Source organism: Ursus arctos, unplaced genomic scaffold (genome assembly GCF_023065955.2).
Source record: "Ursus arctos isolate Adak ecotype North America unplaced genomic scaffold, UrsArc2.0 scaffold_7, whole genome shotgun sequence".
NCBI classification, from domain to species: domain Eukaryota; kingdom Metazoa; phylum Chordata; class Mammalia; order Carnivora; family Ursidae; genus Ursus; species Ursus arctos.
Genome location: NW_026623089.1, coordinates 2,473,615 through 2,491,255, shown reverse-complemented (window position 1 = coordinate 2,491,255; position 17,641 = coordinate 2,473,615). Strand labels below are relative to the sequence as shown.

The window sequence follows — 17,641 nt, the reverse complement described above, 5'->3', positions numbered from 1 at the left end:
TGCCGGGAGGGGAGGGGGCCTGTTCAGGGCTCAACTGTTTGTCTCCCTGCTGAATGGAGCCCGTGCCACGGCTTTCTGGCCAGCATTGCTTCTCCTACAACAAAAAATGTGCCTGATATTAAGAGGAACATTGATAAATATATACAGACTTTTTAAAACTCCAAAGTGTGCTAAACGCTAAGCCATACTTGAACACATGGTATAGTTCAAGTTCAGATAAGGGGTTCTAGGAATTTGTTTTCTCTTTACATGCTGTGTAGGCGTGCTCATGAAGTCACGGGTGAAACAGAGGTTGACTCTGGTCAATAGCTCATGTGTGCTATGAAGTAATATGAAATCACGGGTATGAGAGAGAAGCTAAATTCTTGATTTTCTTTTTCTTACGCAGGTTTCAGCAAGCAGATGGTGGAAATCCTTAACAAACATAACATTCAGTTTAGCAGTTTTGATATCTTCTCAGATGAAGAAGTTCGTCAGGGTCTCAAAACCTATTCCAACTGGCCCACCTATCCCCAGCTCTATGTTTCTGGAGAGCTCATAGGAGGACTTGATATAATTAAGGTTAGAACTGAGAAGTCTGTACCTTGTAAAGAATTTTCATTTAGAGCACACTTTTGTAAGTGCAGTAATGAATCTAGAGTATAAATTCCTTAAGAATCTACATTTACGGAAATGAACCCGGAATATATATGAAGTACTTCTCATGAGATGATTGATGCTCTGTATTACCGTACAACCAAGGAGATGTGTGTTGTGGTGGTGAATGTTTTCTTCAACTTCCACATGTGTTTATTTCAGGAGCTGGAAGCATCTGACGAACTAGATACAATTTGCCCTAAAGCTCCCAAATTAGAGGAAAGGTAAGTGTTTTAAAAGTTTCAAATAATCTACCATTTAGTACTTTAAAAATATTTCTTTCTTCTTGGTTTTTGCATTGCTCTTCCCGTATAGAAATCAGGGATTTGTTTTTGTGTGCCAAGGTCATACTTGTGTTGTTTGCAGTCTGATTAGCCATGCAAACTTGGGAAGATTTCATTTGTACTGGATGAATTTTTACACCAAATTAATTAGGTGGAGGATATTCTTTGTTTTTATAGAAATATCATTGTCTCAGTGGAATGACTCAGTTTTACTCTTTCTCTGCATTTCGGAGCTGGGATCCAGCAGTCCCGGTCCTCAGGTAGCAGTCCCTGCTTTTGGCATCATCAGAACACTGAGCGTGAGGGGTGCCTAGTGTGAGGAGCGCAGGCTGTGCGTGTGGTACGTGTGTAAACACTTCGGGGGTTTCACACTGCCTTTCTAACCATGATAACTTATAAGTCAGGGAGATTTTGGAGCTGTAAAATTGGTCTTTGTTTTACGAAGGATCTCAATCAGCTTTTAAAGATTTTATCTTATGGAAATTTTGGACTTTGGCCTGTAGGGAGGCTTAAAGGGATTTTTATTGTAATAAATTTGAATTAATTTGGGGTTTAAAGAAGAATTTATTTTGAAATACATCAGTGTATCAGCCATTCATAGTTGGGGCTTGAGTCTGTGAGATGAAACTTCCTCTTGTAATTTTCTTGCTATTCAGCATTTTGGGAATTTTTTAAATTGTTTAACAATAAACACCCCATTTATCCATCCTTGATTAATAAATAGTATCCCATATATGTCAAACTGACTTGTAAGTGCCACATTTTCTCAAATGATTTATACCCTTTCCTGTCTTTTTGATAGGACAGTGATGCTCTGTGTCCCCCAGTTGCATTCTTGGTTGGGTGGGGGCAGAAGGAGAGAGAATCTCAAGCAGGCTCCACACCCAATGCAGAGCCCGAGCGGGGCTTGTTCTCACGACCCTGAGATCATGAGCTGAGCCGAAATCGAGAGTCGGACGCTCAACCGACTGAGCCTCCCGGGTGCGCGGCCCACAGTGGCAGTCCTTGCTGTATCCCCTGGGTGGCTCATGGAGGCCGTGCGGCCTCCAAAGTCCTCTGTGCTTGGTGTGTGCGTGCATCTGCTTTCAGGCCATTTTTCTCTGTCGAATACGCTCTTGCTGTCATTTGTGTCCCTGTCTTCATCACACCTGCTCTCCTGTTTCCTGATGTGCTCTATTTCCTATGGCCTCAGACACCAAAGTCCAGCTGGCCGGAGTTACAGAGAGATTCTGTAGAGATCTGTGTTCATGTATTTTAGTGATTATTTAAAGTGCGGCCAGAGTGCAGAGAGCCGGAGCCTGAGTTCCTGGGTCTGGTGATGTCTCTGCATGTGGGACGGATGGACATGTTTGGGTTTCCTGGATCCAGGTCGTTGGGTTACTGTAGGTGTTCTCTGAGGAGGTGTTGAGCTGTGGGTGACCCAGAGCACCAGTGGGAGGAGGATCCGGTGACATGACCACCACGGGGCTCAGCGGGTCTTCAGCAGCCCGTTCTGACGCGGACTGTCCTGAGATGGGTGACTGGACCTTAGGCTGGACACAGACAGCGGGTGCTCCTGACGGCAAGTGAAAGCACGGGGTGTGAAAGCCTGCAGAAAGTGGGAAACGCCGAGTTAGGGTGGGAGCACTTGACCTGAGCAGCTGCTGTTGGTCGGTGTTGCAGCACTTAGCACTTCCCCTCCCAGTGTGACCTTGTGGACATCGGGGAGTGTGGAGCTGTGTGCGGCCTCGGTGGGGAAGGGAGCACACAAGATCTGGTTTTGAAAGTTGTGGGTGGGCTCCCTATACAAGCCCCTTCTTGAACAATTCCTTATTGAGTTGGTTATTATTATTTTTTTAGTGCTGTGAGTTGATGGGCTTGAATTGCAACTCGAAGGAACATTCATTGCCTTAAAAGCCATATTGTGTTTTATGGTGGCTGAGGGAGAGAATGAAATAAAGGAAAATGTCAATGCATTTGCTTGTTTAATGCCACTCCGAGCTGTGAACTATCATCCTGCTATCCCTCAAATATGCACGTTACTCCTCAAGCGGAGCAGAAGTGGTGTTTAATAATTGAGCTGAGCCATTTTATATCAATTTTCTCTCTTTAGGCTCAAAGTACTGACAAATAAAGCTTCTGTGATGCTCTTTATGAAAGGAAACAAACAGGTAAAGAACTCAAAAATGGTTTTATTTGTAATTTCTTTTGATGTTAACATCTGCAACAAGGGGACACTTAAATCCTTTTTCCTAGCTGTGGCTAATGAAGCTGTAGTGGCATCAGGAAGTTATCCAGGCCTTAATTGGCGCTTATGGAGATCAAACAAAGTAATCTACATTTTGCTTGACTTTATCATCAGCATCTCAGTGGGGTGCATTTCTTTCTGCTGCCAAACTTGGTCAACACTGTTCACTCTGTCCTGGTTCTGTTAGTTGCTGTCCCGGCACCGTTCCAGTCTGTGGGCTCATGGAGTGGGCAGTTCGGTCCCGATACTTCCTGAGTGCGGGGAACCTTGTAGCTCTTGGGGTGCACAGCCCTAGGTCACCCTTTAAGAAGTCAGCGATGGAAAAATAAACCCCCTCCTGTGTGGTCAGGACCACTTGATGAATGAGTGAAACAGTCTGGCAGTTCTTATTTATAATGGGATGGTTCCTGTAGCTTTTTGGATGAAGGTACATATTGGCTGGGCATCATTTTGAGTATCAGGTTGGATAGATCACTCCCACCGTCAGTGTGAGCAAAACTGATGATCATTTGTATTTGGACTGGAACGGAGATCTCCAGACACCGGGCTCCGTTTCCTTCATTTATTCTCAACCAGTTGCAGAGGTGGGCAACGGGGTGTGGTCTGTTTGGGAGTAGGGGCTGCTAAAGCCTTGAGAGGCGAGGTTGATGGAACGGAGAGCCGCACATTTACGTTCCCCATCGCCCTGGCGCGGCCTAGACCTGTGGGCGGCCTGCTCAAGCCCCGTGTGTGAAGGGGTGGTGTGCCTCACAGAGTCATTGAGAATGAGGTTGTGATAACTAGTGTGAGAGTTAATATAACTGATAGAGTAAAACCAACTAGTTAACATAACTAGTCAGTGTAACTGTTACAATGAAGGTAATGAGTAGGAAACTGGTAATAAAGGTTTCAGCTTATTGGGAACACTAGGTTAGGACCTAGATTCTTTTTTTTCCTCACTAAATTTATTAAAACAAAATAGAGGAAATTAATACTTCTCAGTAGGATAGAGTTATCTTTTTATATTTTCTCGGTGATTAAAGCAGATTTTTATTCTCAAGACACAGTTTTTTTCTGGAAGCCCAGCCAGTATTGATATGTCTTGGGAGCAGAATCATTTGTGCTTTTAAGAAGTTTGTGTGGTGCCTAGTCTTTCCCATGGGATTGCTGGGATTTGGGGCCTGACAAAAACGTGTCACAGTGCCATACCTCAAAAAAAACTCAGTACTCTGTAATTACAAATTTTAAAAAATGGGAGTGACTGTCTAGTTGGGGACAGGAAGATGCGATCCTAGTCATTGCAAAAAGGTTAAATGACTTGAGGTCATCTGTAAGAGTGAAATGGAGAAGGAACCGAACTCCATAGAGTGTCGAGGTTCTACCCAGAGGAACGTCTGACCACAGAGCTTGTCAGGTTCCAGGACACGTGTCCTCTCCGGTGGTTAGAGCCAGAAATGCTCTGTGGCCTGTCTGTGCCATCCCGGTGACAGATGTTCCACGGGACCACGCCGGTGGGCTGTGTGGAAAATATAATACATCTTTACTCATTTCTTCTTTTCTTTTTCTAAATTTAGGAAGCAAAATGTGGGTTCAGCAAACAAATTCTGGAAATACTAAATAGTACTGGGTATGTAAATCTTGGTTTCAAATGGTGTGTTTAAGAAATTCCAGCTTTTCAGTTCCCTCACTGATGCCTGTCAGTTGTTACATCTATATCCATATGTCTTTATTTTTGCTACAAGTGTTTTGGGAATGCTTTGACTAGACCACGATAGGGTTTTCTAGCCAGTGTCAACTGATGGGTAACATAAAGGAGCTTCTTAGAAGGCTATCATTGAAATAACTATTTGTCTACTTTCCCAGAAGAAAGCCCTTAATACGCATAAAGATATTTTAGGGAGAGCGTATCAGAGGTTTTTGATTCTCCTTAAAAAATATTCTCATTTCTAAACAGCTTATGAAATGGCTAGAGCACATGTGGAGGTCATTCTGTTCATCTGAGAACTGGGGGGGATTAGATGGCTGTGTTCCTGCTTCTGGTCTGCTCAGTGACGGCACTGCCAGCTAAGAAAACTGCTTAATTTTTCTGGTTAAAAACAAAACCACTTGTTTGGAGATATTTCACCGATATTTCACCCATGTTCTGTAGAGTTTATCAAATGTTTTGGCCCCCCCCCTTATTTCTTACCTCACCATAGCGTCTTTTTAATATTGTAAGTATTCTAGCCATAGCTTTAAATAGATTAATGAAACCTATGAAGTTATGGGGAAGGTAATCTTTGAAATATTTAGATATTCATGGGCAAGGTTGAAAGTAGTCAGTTGAGTAACACATGTTAAATACAACTCTAGGGACATAAAAAGCAAAATGATTGATTTCTTCAAAAGAAGATTGTGACATTTTACAGAGGAGAGTCTGGAGAGTCTTTTGTCATCTGGCCTTCAGCCTGCCCCTTCCTCACCCTGCCCGAGGACGTCGGGGAGGCTGGCTTGGCTCTAGCCATCCGTTTTTACAGCCCCCTTTCTCCATCTTCCCTCTGTCACAGCTCCCTGGAGTGACACACTCAGTCCGCCTGTCCCTCGTGACAGTGTCCCCCCTTGGGTATCCTTCCACAAGATCATGAGGCCAGAGCACCACAGCATTGGGCCGTGTCAGCCCGTGTGTTTTTGGAAAGTCTCCATAACATTGCTTTCTGCCCCTGTCTGTCTAATGCTGTGTGCATTTGTAAGTACCGGTTGTCCTGGCGCAGAGGGGCTTCTTTGGAGATGGAGCCTCCCAGCCGCAGACTTGCAGTGAGTGGGGCTGTGGGCGCCTCTGTGGCTCTTTACCTTGAACAGACTGTGATCGTGCTGAGAGCCGTCAGTCTGGAGAAAAAGCTGCTGGCTTTGTATTCCTGCCCCTCCACTCTTAAACGTTTCCTTCACTGGCCCAGCGACACATGCCTCGAGGGGCTGTGCGCCAAGTGTCCATTGAGGTGTGAATGGCCAATGCGTCTCTTTACAAGAACTCTGAGGAGACGCATTGGCCGTCATGACTGCACGCACACACCTACACACGCACGGACCCAGTGTCTCCTAGGTCCCTCATAGACGGTTCTGTAACTTGTTTATCACACTGTTCAGATTAGGATCTGCCTCCTTTAGCTCACCTTGAGGGGAGACTTCCATTGGGTCTTTTTTTAATTCTGTTGCTGTTTCAGACATTCCTTTTTTGGTACTTGGTGCTGATTTATCCTGTCGTCTTATTTATTTTCACTGTGTTCTGTACCATGGACAGTTTTCTTGGAAACTTACTAAGTGAACAAGATTTCTCTACGAAGGTGGTTTTGGTTTTATGGAAACTGAAATTTATTTTTTACATGTGGTTTTCTTTGGCCAGTTTTGGGACTGCACATATTCCCACAGTCTCCCTGTGGGAATCAGTCCGACATTCATACTGATTCCTTGACCACTGATAGTGACAGCCTTCTGAGTACACGTAGGTGGGTTTCCATGCAGTAATTCTGCATTCATTATACAAGTGTGGTCATTATACGGCATGAAGCCACACCACTCTCACCGGCTTATGCATATCGAGAACAGCACGTGTGCTCTGAAATCAGTTTATTTTCATGTGGGGAATCACAGTTCCATAAGGTGGTGTTTGTTGGCAGCATAGTTGTCCTGGTTAGTGACCCTCCGGTCCAGCTACGGTGTCCATGGGGCTCAGAGCTGCTCCTTCCTGCCCTCTGAGCAGCTTCTAGTAGGTCAGAAGCAGCAGCCCCAGGGATGAGGGCTGGAAACGCAGTGTTAAGGATAGATTTATTTAAACTTTGGATACAAGTCTAAGCTGGGGGTTGGCACACTGCAGCTGGCTGCTGACTTCTGTAAATAAAGTTTTATTGGGCCGCAGCCACATCCACTCATGTCTGCCTTGTCAGGCTGCTTCCGTGCTCTGCAGCTGAGTAGAGCAGCTGTGGCCGACTGTGGCTTACAGAGCCGACACGTTGACTGTCTTGCCCTTTGAGACAAAGTTTGCTGACCCCTGTCTAACCCAATATTGTCTAGAGAAGAATCCAGATAAATTTGTGTCTTGGGCTGACTTGTTCTGTGGGGTACCTGACAGATTGAAAAGTAAAGTCATTTCTATTTTCCACCATTAATGTCAGTAGCAACAAAACTGTTAACTATTCTTGACTGTTTTTAAAACACCAAGTGGGTTTTACGGTTTTTGTTTAATAAAACTATTTCCTATTAAAATATTTTCTCCTTTTTGCAGTGTCGAATATGAGACATTTGATATATTGGAGGATGAAGAAGTAAGTTCTGTGTTTTATGTTTCTCGTCCTTTGCCTTAGTTTTACTCATTAGGGTCTTATAGTAAGGGTTCAGAGTTCCTGTTGTTTCCGTAGGTTCGGCAAGGGTTAAAAACTTACTCGAATTGGCCCACGTACCCTCAGCTGTATGTGAAAGGGGAGCTTGTTGGAGGTCTGGATATCGTTAAGGTAAGGTTGGAGTTCATCTGGTATCCTAAAGACGGAAAATGTTAGCATGCTTGAAAGTTATCATTTTATATTGAACAGTAACTGTGGGGCTTCCTTGAGTGCTTTCCTTGCTGGCTTCCTGTCCAGTCCCTTCAGACCCCGTGTTACCATTTCTGTGTCCATAGTACCGTGTCCTCTCACTGCCCTTGGTGGATCAGACTGTTCTCAGCCCTCCCTTGAGGCAGTCAGATCACCTCCACTGAGGGGCCTTCTGCATGACCTCCTTCATCTCCCCAGAGACTGCCCACTCAGGGCCAAACTGTAACTTGGCATTCTGAGATGCTCTGGTTACAGCCTAAGCTCAAAATTTGATTTTTACTCCCACTCTGCTAAGTCTTCCATGTTTTTAGCTTTTCTTCCCTCATCCCCTCCGCTTCGGATAGCTTGCATGTTCCATGCTTACATGTTTTCTGTGTCCTTCAGGGCCCCTCGTGTTTGTGAATCGTTTATAGAAATGTTCTACTCCTGCTCCTGCAGTTCTTCTGTCCTTGTATATTTATATTGTATTATTTTCTCGTGTTCTTTCATTTTGCCTTGTGTGCGCTTGCACTCGGGTGATGGAGTGGAGAGCCCCAGGCCGTGGGCAGGAGGCCTGAGACCCAGTGCTGCCTGGCCTGCCAGCTGTGTGACAGGCCTGAGACCACGGGCCCCGGTTTCCCACAGAACAGTGCGAGACTGCGGTGGGCCATCTCCAAGTCCACCTCTGGTCTCAGATGCTGGAAACTTGGTTAGGTCTGTCAGACTGTGAGCATGTTTGGGGAATACATCTTTGATGATTAACTTACTTCTTTGGTTTGCTTTGTAAACTCTCAGGGAATTTTCAGCGGGCATGACTTTTCCTCGGGCACGCCCGCCTGGTAGCCTGCGTGCTCCGTAGCTGTTTCGTAGCTCGTAGCACGGGGAAGCTGCCGCCGTACGTCCTCAGAGCCCCCGCCGGGCATCATGGTGTTGGCGGAGGCTAGCGGTGGCTGGGGCCCGGACGGGGCCTGAGGGGGGATGCCGGGCTCTGCTCCGGAGGCCCGGACCTCCACGCAGGGTTGGGCTGCTCCGGTGTCCGGTGCTCCTGCCGGCCTTCCTCTTGCCTTGCCGGTTAGAGAAGTTTCTCTGAGGGCAGATGTCTGACTTTACAATCGGAAAGCAAGTAGTAATAGTAAGTAGCACTCCTTCTAGTTACATTTGAAAATAAGTTTTAGCTCCTGTTTTCATAATGTGAGAGGACTGCAGCCCAGCGCTGAGTGACCTCAGCTCTGTGGGCGGGGACGTCTTGTCAGCACCGGCTCCAGTGTCGTTCGCAGCAGCGGCTGCTTGTCCTGCCGTTTTCCCCACACAGCTCTGTCTGCTGCAGCGCTTCCCGTTGGACTTCCCACTTCTTAGGACACTGAGTGAGGCAGTTTTCCTAGTAAAGCGTCTCATTCCTGGAGGAGAAAAAAAAGGTTTAACATAGTAGCTCTTGAATAGCCTGGAAGCAACAGAAAGACATCTGCATTTGTTATGTTATATATACTTTTTATTTGTTTAAGACACAGACAGTCTTCAAACCCCAAATACTCCTGAGCCTGTATTGTCTGAGTGTTTTATAGCCTGTACCTGAGCCCTTGCTAACTCTTGGGAAGATAACAATCAATAAATCTCATTTAATTCTAAAGCCGAGCTTCATGGGCATCTTCTTTGTAGGTCTGCAATGGGAAGTTAGAGGACTCTTGTTGTTCACCTGCTAAAAACACGCATTTGGAAATTGGTGATGCTGGTAACATTTTCCCCCGAGAAGAGAGCCAGGGACAGTTAGGTTGGCACTTTGGTCTATTTCCTGCAGAGTTCAGTTCCTCATCTCTAGTTCACTGGAAACATCCGTGATGCTCCACTTGAGTTAATTCTGCCTTTAAGAGCACTGAGAGCCTTTTTTGTTGAATGGTTGAATAAAAGAGTTACCCAGTGATTCAACGACTCAGTCAATCTAGTGTCCTGAGGAAAACGGCAGCCAGTTAATAGTACTCAGTGCCCAGTTCACTCCTGCAAAATGTTGTTCAGAGAGAATGTTTAGATCAGGGGATGAGGATCCCACCACGTGCCAGCCACGCTTGCCCCTGCGCTTCGGCCATCATCAGAGCGCCCTGAGATGAGGGGACACGGACGTAGAGAAGTTAGGTGAGCCGTCTGTGGCGTCCGGGTACCGCCTGCGGGCTGCCGGGCCTTGCCCCGAGCCGCATGGCCTCCTGCCCTCCTGCTCTTGTGTCAGAAAGGTGCTGCCTGCTCCTTTCGTGCAGTAGGATGTCCGCCGGTGAGTGGATCGGTGGTAGCAGATCTCAAGACATCACTGAGTGTTGTCTGAGTTTGTGTGACAGGATCACACCTGTTAGGGTTTAACCAGCGAGGAGGTCAAACGGATTTTAGTGGTTTTATTGATTGATGTTCATGCTGCTTAGTAATAACCTGAAAACTGACATCAAATTAAATGTTTATCTCAAACTAGAAAATCTGTTATCATTTATTGTCACATTTAAAACTTGATAGCTGTGTTCCACATTTTAAATCTTAAAGATAGCAGAAAATATTTCTGGATTTTTATGTCTTTTTAGTGGTTTTTGGCCTTTACGTGTACACTTTTTACTAGTACTGTGGCCTTTCTGGGCTGGGTTGAAATCGTGACCCCGTGTGTCACCGTGGGGCTGTGGGTGTCACGTGCATCACACGTGAGTGGCCTTGAACACTGTGTTGCTGCTTTCTTCCACATTTGTGTTTGCACGTCACTCACAGTTGTCCCCCCTGTTTATTGCTGTTTAAATAGGAGGCGTCATTGTGCTGCTCTAATTATTGTGTGCGTTAATGCTGAACAGTCTGTTGGTTTTTGAATACCTTTTTTTTTTTTTTTTAAGATTTTTTATTTATTTGACAGAGATAGAGACAGCCAGTGAGAGAGGGAACACAAGCAGGGGGAGTGGGAGAGGAGAGGAAGAAGCAGGCTTTCAGCAGAGGAGCCTGATGTGGGTCTCAATCCCAGAACGCTGGGATCACGCCCTGAGCCGAAAGCAGACGCTTAACGATTGAGCCACCCAGGTGCCCCGGTTTTTGAATGCCTTTTAACCTCAATTTTGTAATGTGATGTGTGCTCAGTTTTTATGGCGTGGTATTTGGCGTCAGTGTGTTGGTAGACTGGAGTTTTATTACAGTCCAGTATTTCTTCTGGTTCTTGGATTTGGATGCAATCTGGGATGTTTCGAAATTTCCATTTTTCATCGCTATGCTTCCATGTTATTTTTGCTTTCTGTTTTTGTTGTTAGGAACTGAGAGACAACGGTGAGCTACTGCCAGTGCTGAAAGGAGAGAACTAGGAACTGTTACGCTCGGTGCCCCACCGCTGCGGGAAACCTTCGTCACAGCGGGGCCACTCACGACTCCATTCTCAGACTGCTGCTCACCCAGTTAGGCTTGGTGTATCCCACCAGCTTGTGCTAAGTACATGTATGTTCTGTTTGTTTTTCACCAAACAGAATGCAATAAACATCTTCAAATCCAATTTAAAATACTTGTGTAAAAAAGCTGTCTTTTTTATAGTGATGTTAAATATGTAGAAGTTAACCTACTTTAAATTTCTTCTTCATACTCTGTGGGCACCTTGTAGCAGCTAAGACATAGGCAGGCTTCAGAAGATGCAGAAGGGTGATGGCGCCTGAAATCCACAGTCATGTTCAGAACAGCTCATAGACCAAACCAGTGGCTCCCCTCAATGGCCAAAGATTTCTTTACAGCTTGGAAAAATTCAACTGAAAATGTGTTTCTGACAGCATCCCCGCGTGTGGCCCCGGTGAAACTGCAGAAGCGACACAGGGCTCAGCAAATTCGGAGACTCGTTTCAGAAGGCACCAGGGGCGTGTTAGCAAGCGGCAGCTCAGAGGAAGGTGGGTTCTCCATGAGTATGTCCCGCCCTCACGTTCGTCACGACGGGGAGAAGAGCTGGGCGCGAGGGTGCTGTCAGTATGTGTTACGCACCACAGTTTATTTTAATCCTTCTATCAGAAGCACTGATTTAGCCCTTACATAGGCTGAGAACATCCTGGGGTCCATGAAAATTCCAACAGTAGTTTTGATCCTGAATCTTACACGTTTAAAAAATAGTTGCCTCCACGGTTCGTACACTTCAGTGCCCATGACTTGTGTCCCTCTCATTAGATTCTCTCCCAGCTTATCGGTCCAGGTGGTTGAGGCTCCACAGAAGTGTCTGGGGGTACAGTAAGAAAAGGGGTGCAAAAGTCAGCAGTTTCCATGAGAAACTAGAGGGAAGTTAGCTTCTCAACGGGGCTCGAGCACTGGCCGTGTCCTTGCTCCGTTTGATTGTGTGCGTGTACGTGACCAAGGGCAGCTTGCACAAAACCCCAAACGTGGACATGGCTTCATGCATCCTGTTGGAGGAGGACACCTGTCATGGCGGCCAGTGTGTGTAATTAGATGGGTCTCCTTTGGGCACTGGTCCGTGAATTTCTTTTTTCCACTTAAATCATTGCATAAGTGAAGTCTTCAAAAGGTAGATGGAGATGGAATTGTAACAAACTCTGTTAAGCCGTTGGCTTCAGGGAGGAGGAGTGTATAATTTTCTTGTATCCTGTGTCCCACACTGAAAGCATTGCGTTGTGCTTTCATGATTTTTGCTCCGTCTGCAGCTTCCACCTGTCAACAAGCCGGCTTTTAGCTTCACCTTATCCTAAGCATGAAGATCTTTGTCATCGAAGATTCGATAAGCTGGTGTTTTTCCTAATGCACATTTAGATAAACACAGTGTGTACATTTTAACAAATGCCCATCTCCGATTTGGGAACCATTGTTCTGGCCTAGGGTGGGGGTTCTGATAATGTAAGTGCTGGCACATTGTAGGATGGCCTTCCCTTCCCGTGGTGACTTGCATGATGGGAAACTTTGGTGGTGTCGTCCTCGGGCATCCCAGGTTGAGTTAGGGTGAGTGTTCAGAACTTTCGGGGAGTTGTCAGTTGGTGAGATTCTGTAAATGGTTGGCACCCTTGGCTCCAGGAGTGTTGGGGTGGCAGTGGTGCATATTTCTAATAGGTGTTTCCAGCTAGACGTTGGGAAGGTCAGAGATCTCGTTCATGCAGACTGATTTAGCTATTCCTAACCTGATTTTATTATGTATATTTTAGGAGCAAGGCAAGCGATTCTTGGGCCCAACTGAGCTTCAAGTTACGTAGGCAATCCCAGATCCAATTTTCTAATAAAAATGGAGCCTACCTTTGTAGTAATATTTCATCAAAGTTGAAATCCTCTCTCTCTCCAATCTATAAATCCTAGAGAAAGTTGTTCCCGGTGCTTGAGAGACCATTGAGCCCCCAGGGTAAGGTGACTGTGTCGTTTGGATGTTACCCTGTCCAAGCTTTGTTGGGCGCTTGTGGTGGGAGGGACTCCAGGTAGGTGCCGTGGGAGGATTTTAGTGAGTCTGGATGTTTTGGAGGAGTAGGGGTGTGTGTCTGGGTAGCAGGGTCCTCTGTGTATCCTAACTCTGCCTGTTAAGCTGACTCTCTGTGCTTGAGTTTCCTTGTAAAGTGGAGCTCAACGTGGGGCCCTGAGGGACTGTGGCAGGTGGTTAAATCTGCAGGGTGCAAGGGGCAGCTGGGCTGTTAACCCCATCCTCAGGATTGCCCTTCCAGAAAGGCCTGGGGGAAGGGGTGCGGGGTAACTCCTCTTGACTTGTCTGTCCAGGCTGGAGGCAACTTCCTTTCAAGGGAAGTGTTCTTAGAGAACTGGCATTCACTTGGGGAGAAAAGCCTGCAGGAATGGACCATCCCCATTTTTTAAGCTCTGATTTTGTTTCATAACCAAAAATGGTGGGGGGGGGCCCAACAATGAGAGGAGTTGGGACTTCTGTGCAGGGAGGAGCGCGGGAAGGTCAAAACTTGCTCAAGGGTGTAGCTGTAGGGTTGGAGGTGGGGTCCCCCTCCAGGATTACCTGTAACCCTAAGGCTGAGGCCCACTGCTGCCATGAAGCCTCCCCAGTGAGGGTGTGCAGTTAAATTGCCTTTATGTGAACAGGAGGGATGGGGACTGCTCTCGCTGGAGCTGCCTCTGCCCGGAGTCAGGGCAGGTAACCCTTCCTCCCCGCTGATCCAAGTATCTCTAAGGCTGAGGATGGACTTGAAGGCCTCATAGGCAAATGTGTCAGAAGTTGCTACAATCATGTCAGTGTCCCTCTTGAGAACAGGAGGGAGGGTTGGCTCGGCCCTCGCGGCAGCTTACACATTTTCGTGTCCTGTTGTGGGATCTCTGAGCCTTGCGGAGTCGGGAACTCCAGGCCCTGTCCGTCCTGATGACTTGCTCAAGAAGGACGAAAACCATGGTTTTCCATTTTCAATCTACAAAAATCTTACTGAGGAGCTGGAAATTGAGATGGATTTTTTTACCTATATTTTTAATTTCTATGAGATTGATTTTTAAAAATTTATATTTTTATAAATAGAAAATCATTTTAATAACTTAAGGAAGACTACACTGTAGTCATGGAAAGTTTAACTGATCAGTAAAACAACTGCAGTACATTTGAAGCGCCTGACAAGTCATCACCCCTTGTCTCCCTGGAAAGCATACAGATGGACCTGGCCTGTGGTCACAGGACAGTTAAAAGCTTAAGACTGAAATATGAAACATAATTTCTGATTTAATTTTTAATTAAAATCCGTTTTCTTAAATTTGACAATTGGTACTTGTTACCAAAATCCAAACCTTTTCTTTCTAAGGAAAAGTAATTTGGTTTTTTGCAGATAAATTCATTTTTTTAAACGTGTTTCACATGTTGGGTTCTGGGAATACACAGAAGTTGAAATAACTGATTGATACGTCATTCACTGGAATGGTTGCTTCCAAAGACAAGGTTTCATAATTGGTTATCCCCACCCTGTTTTCAGAGTCTTGGCTTTCTTTCTCTCCCCTGCCACGGAGCTTTGTCTGCTACTTACAGATGTCCATATTCGAAGGACAGGAGTTCACTAGGACAGGCGCCCAACCAGGAGGGTGACTGGGACTGCCTGTGTGCTGGCCGTGTGCCTGGGTCCCATGTGCTGGCTCATTTTGGCATCTTTTGTGGAAGGACTCCTGGTGCATTTATGTTACTGCAAGTTTCCAGGACCAGGAGCTAGGATTTGAACCAGGACCTGATTCCAACCCCGAGGCTGTGCTTTGAGCAGGCCACACGCCACAGGAAGCCACGCCGGCGAGTCTCCTTGCAGAAGTCTGGCTTCTGAAATGACATAGCAGTTTTACATCCATATTAGGATTGTGGCTTCTTAAAAATTAAGTGCCAGGACTCAGTAAATTGTGACCATAAAAGGCTTCTATACCCCCACATCTAAATGGCTATCATTTGTAGATCATACTAGATCATATTATTCAAACTTTCCTTCAAACGCCGAATTTTATTTGAGGAAGTTACAAGTCTCCCATAGGAACTCCTGTAGAGAGAGCCTGTCCTTTCTGGGGGTTGCCTGCCTTGTGGTCCTGGTAAGGGTTCCTTTCGAGGAGCCAGTGTTCCCCTCAGACACAGCCTAGCCTCTCACCAAGGCCTTGGATCTGGGTGTGGACATCTGTTCAGGAAGAAGGGACGCATGGTATTTTTATAGGAGTTAAATTTAGTATTCTCTGTGTGTTGTGTTTTGCAAAAAGGACCATGACAGAATGAAACAAGGAAGTTTGCATACCCTCAAAGAGCCCCTCCCTCCTGAAGGAGAGCTGTGTTGGAGGTGGTGGCCCTTGGGCACAGTGCTGGGGTTTCCAGGTCAGCCTCTGTGCCAAATAACAGCCCTCCATTCCCAAGAGAGCACATTCCTGTTAAGTAAGAGAATGCTCTCCAAGGCGCATCCTGCCGCGGGGAAGGGGCCCGCTACATCACTTGAGGGGCCTGAGCTCTGGGCCCGCTGCGTAATTCCCAGAGCCCAGTGCAGAGTGAAAACTTGGGCCCCTTGTTCAAAAAGCAGGAAGGGGCACCTGGCTGCCTTCGGCCCAGGTCATGATCTCAGGGGCCTGGGATGGAGCCCCTCCCTCTGGGGCAGGCTCCCTGCTCAGCAGAAGTCTGCCTCTCCCTCTGCCCCTCCCCCTGCTTGTGCATGCTCTTTCTTATATAAAAAAACCAAAAAACCAAAAACCTAAAATGAAAAGCAGGAAAAAAGTGCCCTTAGGCTAAAACAAAACTGTTTTAGTTTTTAAAACTTTCAATTTAACGTTCTGAGTTAATTATTAGCACGAGTCCATTTTTCTGTATATCTCGCAGCGGCGCAACGTCGGAGCATTTGACGTGTATGTGGGACATCCCTGACGTCGCCGTTTGTTTCCCATAGCTCCAGCATGCGTGTGTGTTGTTACCGGAACTCTGGAAACGCTGCACCAGACTTCCTATTCCTGATTGGTGCACCTTCTCTCAATGCTCCGCCTCCAGCGGTGATGACGGGGAAGGAGGATGGGATGCTGCCTCGCTCCTCCCGTCAGGCTCACTGCAGGCTCACTGCACATGGATAGCTAGCACAGGGGTGACAAGTCAGAAGGACAGGCAGAGTTCCTTGGTCATATTTCTTAGACTGCCGTTGCCTTCTTTCAGTGCACGACGCAGGTTCTGGTTTGGACGGAAAGCATGGTTGCTTGGGGCTGCTTGAGGCCCGCTACTGCGTCATAGGCGTCCTAAGCTCACCTGTACTTGCTCTGCGTCCCACTGACCTCTCGCACCAGGGCCGCTGGGATCCCGCGCTTACGGTGCATCAGGCATGCTGCGTGCGGGTGGGGTGCCCGGGCGCACAGGTGGACCTGCATGTTGCACGTGTCTCTTCTCACCGGCACGCCCCACTATCCCGTTGCACTTCACATACAAAACACACGTGCAAAGCTAAAATCAGGAAGAATTTCCAGGCAACAGAGCATGAAACTAGCGTGGGCCCTTTTGAGGGCAGGGCTGTGCCCACGGAGCCTGCCCTGCTTCAGGGCGAGCGGTCCGAGGAGTGACAGGGCCAGGGATCAACCCCTAACCCCCTGACCGCCCTGCTCCTTCCTAGAAATTCTGTTCAAGAGCCACTTAGTGTGACCACTGCCCTGCTAAGGAACCTTCTCTCTGGACTTGATGGAAACTGTTCACTAGAGAAACGTCGCCTTTACTCCCAACAAGGTCGCACTGTCCTCCGTATGAATTCCTGTGTTAATGATTCAGTGTAACAACAGCTACCACAACCTGGTGTGAAAGCGTCAGGTACAGCCCTAAATAATGGACGTGGTCAACCACTGGATTCTCACAAGGACCCTGCCCGGTAGGCATGTCAACCCCATTTTACAGACGGGGAAACTGAGGTGAAAGACTGGTCCAGGTCACATGGTTCCAGAGTCCAACCTCCCGCTTGCGGAGACACTGATTAGGCCCCGTCCTCCCTGAGTTGGGGGGCCAGAGGGTGCTTGGCACCGGGCAGGGCGGAGGGCTGGCCTGCATGCGACCAGGCAGGTCCGAATGCGTCCAGAGCTGGTGCAGGAGGTCGGGGCGAGGACTGGCTTCCCTCAAGTGGGAGAACTGGTCCGGAAGCTGCCCTCCATGGGAAGCCAGGTGCTGCTGGACGCACAGTGCCGGCTATTGAGAAACTGCTGAGGACCCAGCACAGCGGGTACCACCGGTGCTGTTTTTGCCCTGGGGAAGCAGGTGCAGAGATTTGCCTAAGTCGCTAACCAGAAAGTGTTTGAGCGGGGGGGGGGGGGGGGGGGGGGGGGTTCGAACCAGGCTCCACCCCGCCCCTCCTGGACACAGCGAGTGGTATTCCTCCTTAGCAGGTGTGCTGGGGCTGCGGTGGGGGCCAGAGCCTCCTGAGGCTAAGTCCTGGCACCCGGCTGCCCTAGCGCGTGTGGTCAGAGGGGGACCCTCCCACCTGGGGCCGGAGCTCCTGGGTCCCGGATGGACAAAGCCCCAGAGGGCGACGTCGTGCCCTGGGGCAGCCTGGGGAGCGGGCCGGCACTTAAGGAGCAAACCTCTAATC

At 47.5% G+C, this 17,641-nt stretch overlaps 1 protein-coding gene across 2 annotated transcripts in view; it reads left to right on the top strand.

The window, feature by feature from the left end:
* The window catches only part of GLRX3 (glutaredoxin 3), a 32,267-nt gene extending 21,097 nt beyond the window's left edge, over positions 1-11,170 (top strand). The window contains exons 5-11 of one of the 2 annotated variants that reach the window (XM_026494417.4): positions 389-561; positions 799-860; positions 3,013-3,070; positions 4,701-4,753; positions 7,385-7,424; positions 7,518-7,610; positions 10,928-11,170. In XM_026494417.4, coding sequence (XP_026350202.1) covers positions 389-561; positions 799-860; positions 3,013-3,070; positions 4,701-4,753; positions 7,385-7,424; positions 7,518-7,610; positions 10,928-10,978 — 530 coding nt within the window. In that variant the 3' untranslated portion in view covers positions 10,979-11,170. The remainder of the gene's footprint in view (positions 1-388; positions 562-798; positions 861-3,012; positions 3,071-4,700; positions 4,754-7,384; positions 7,425-7,517; positions 7,611-10,927) is intronic. The other variant, XM_026494418.4, reaches the window with a different exon arrangement.
* The last annotated feature ends 6,471 nt before the right edge of the window (positions 11,171-17,641 follow it).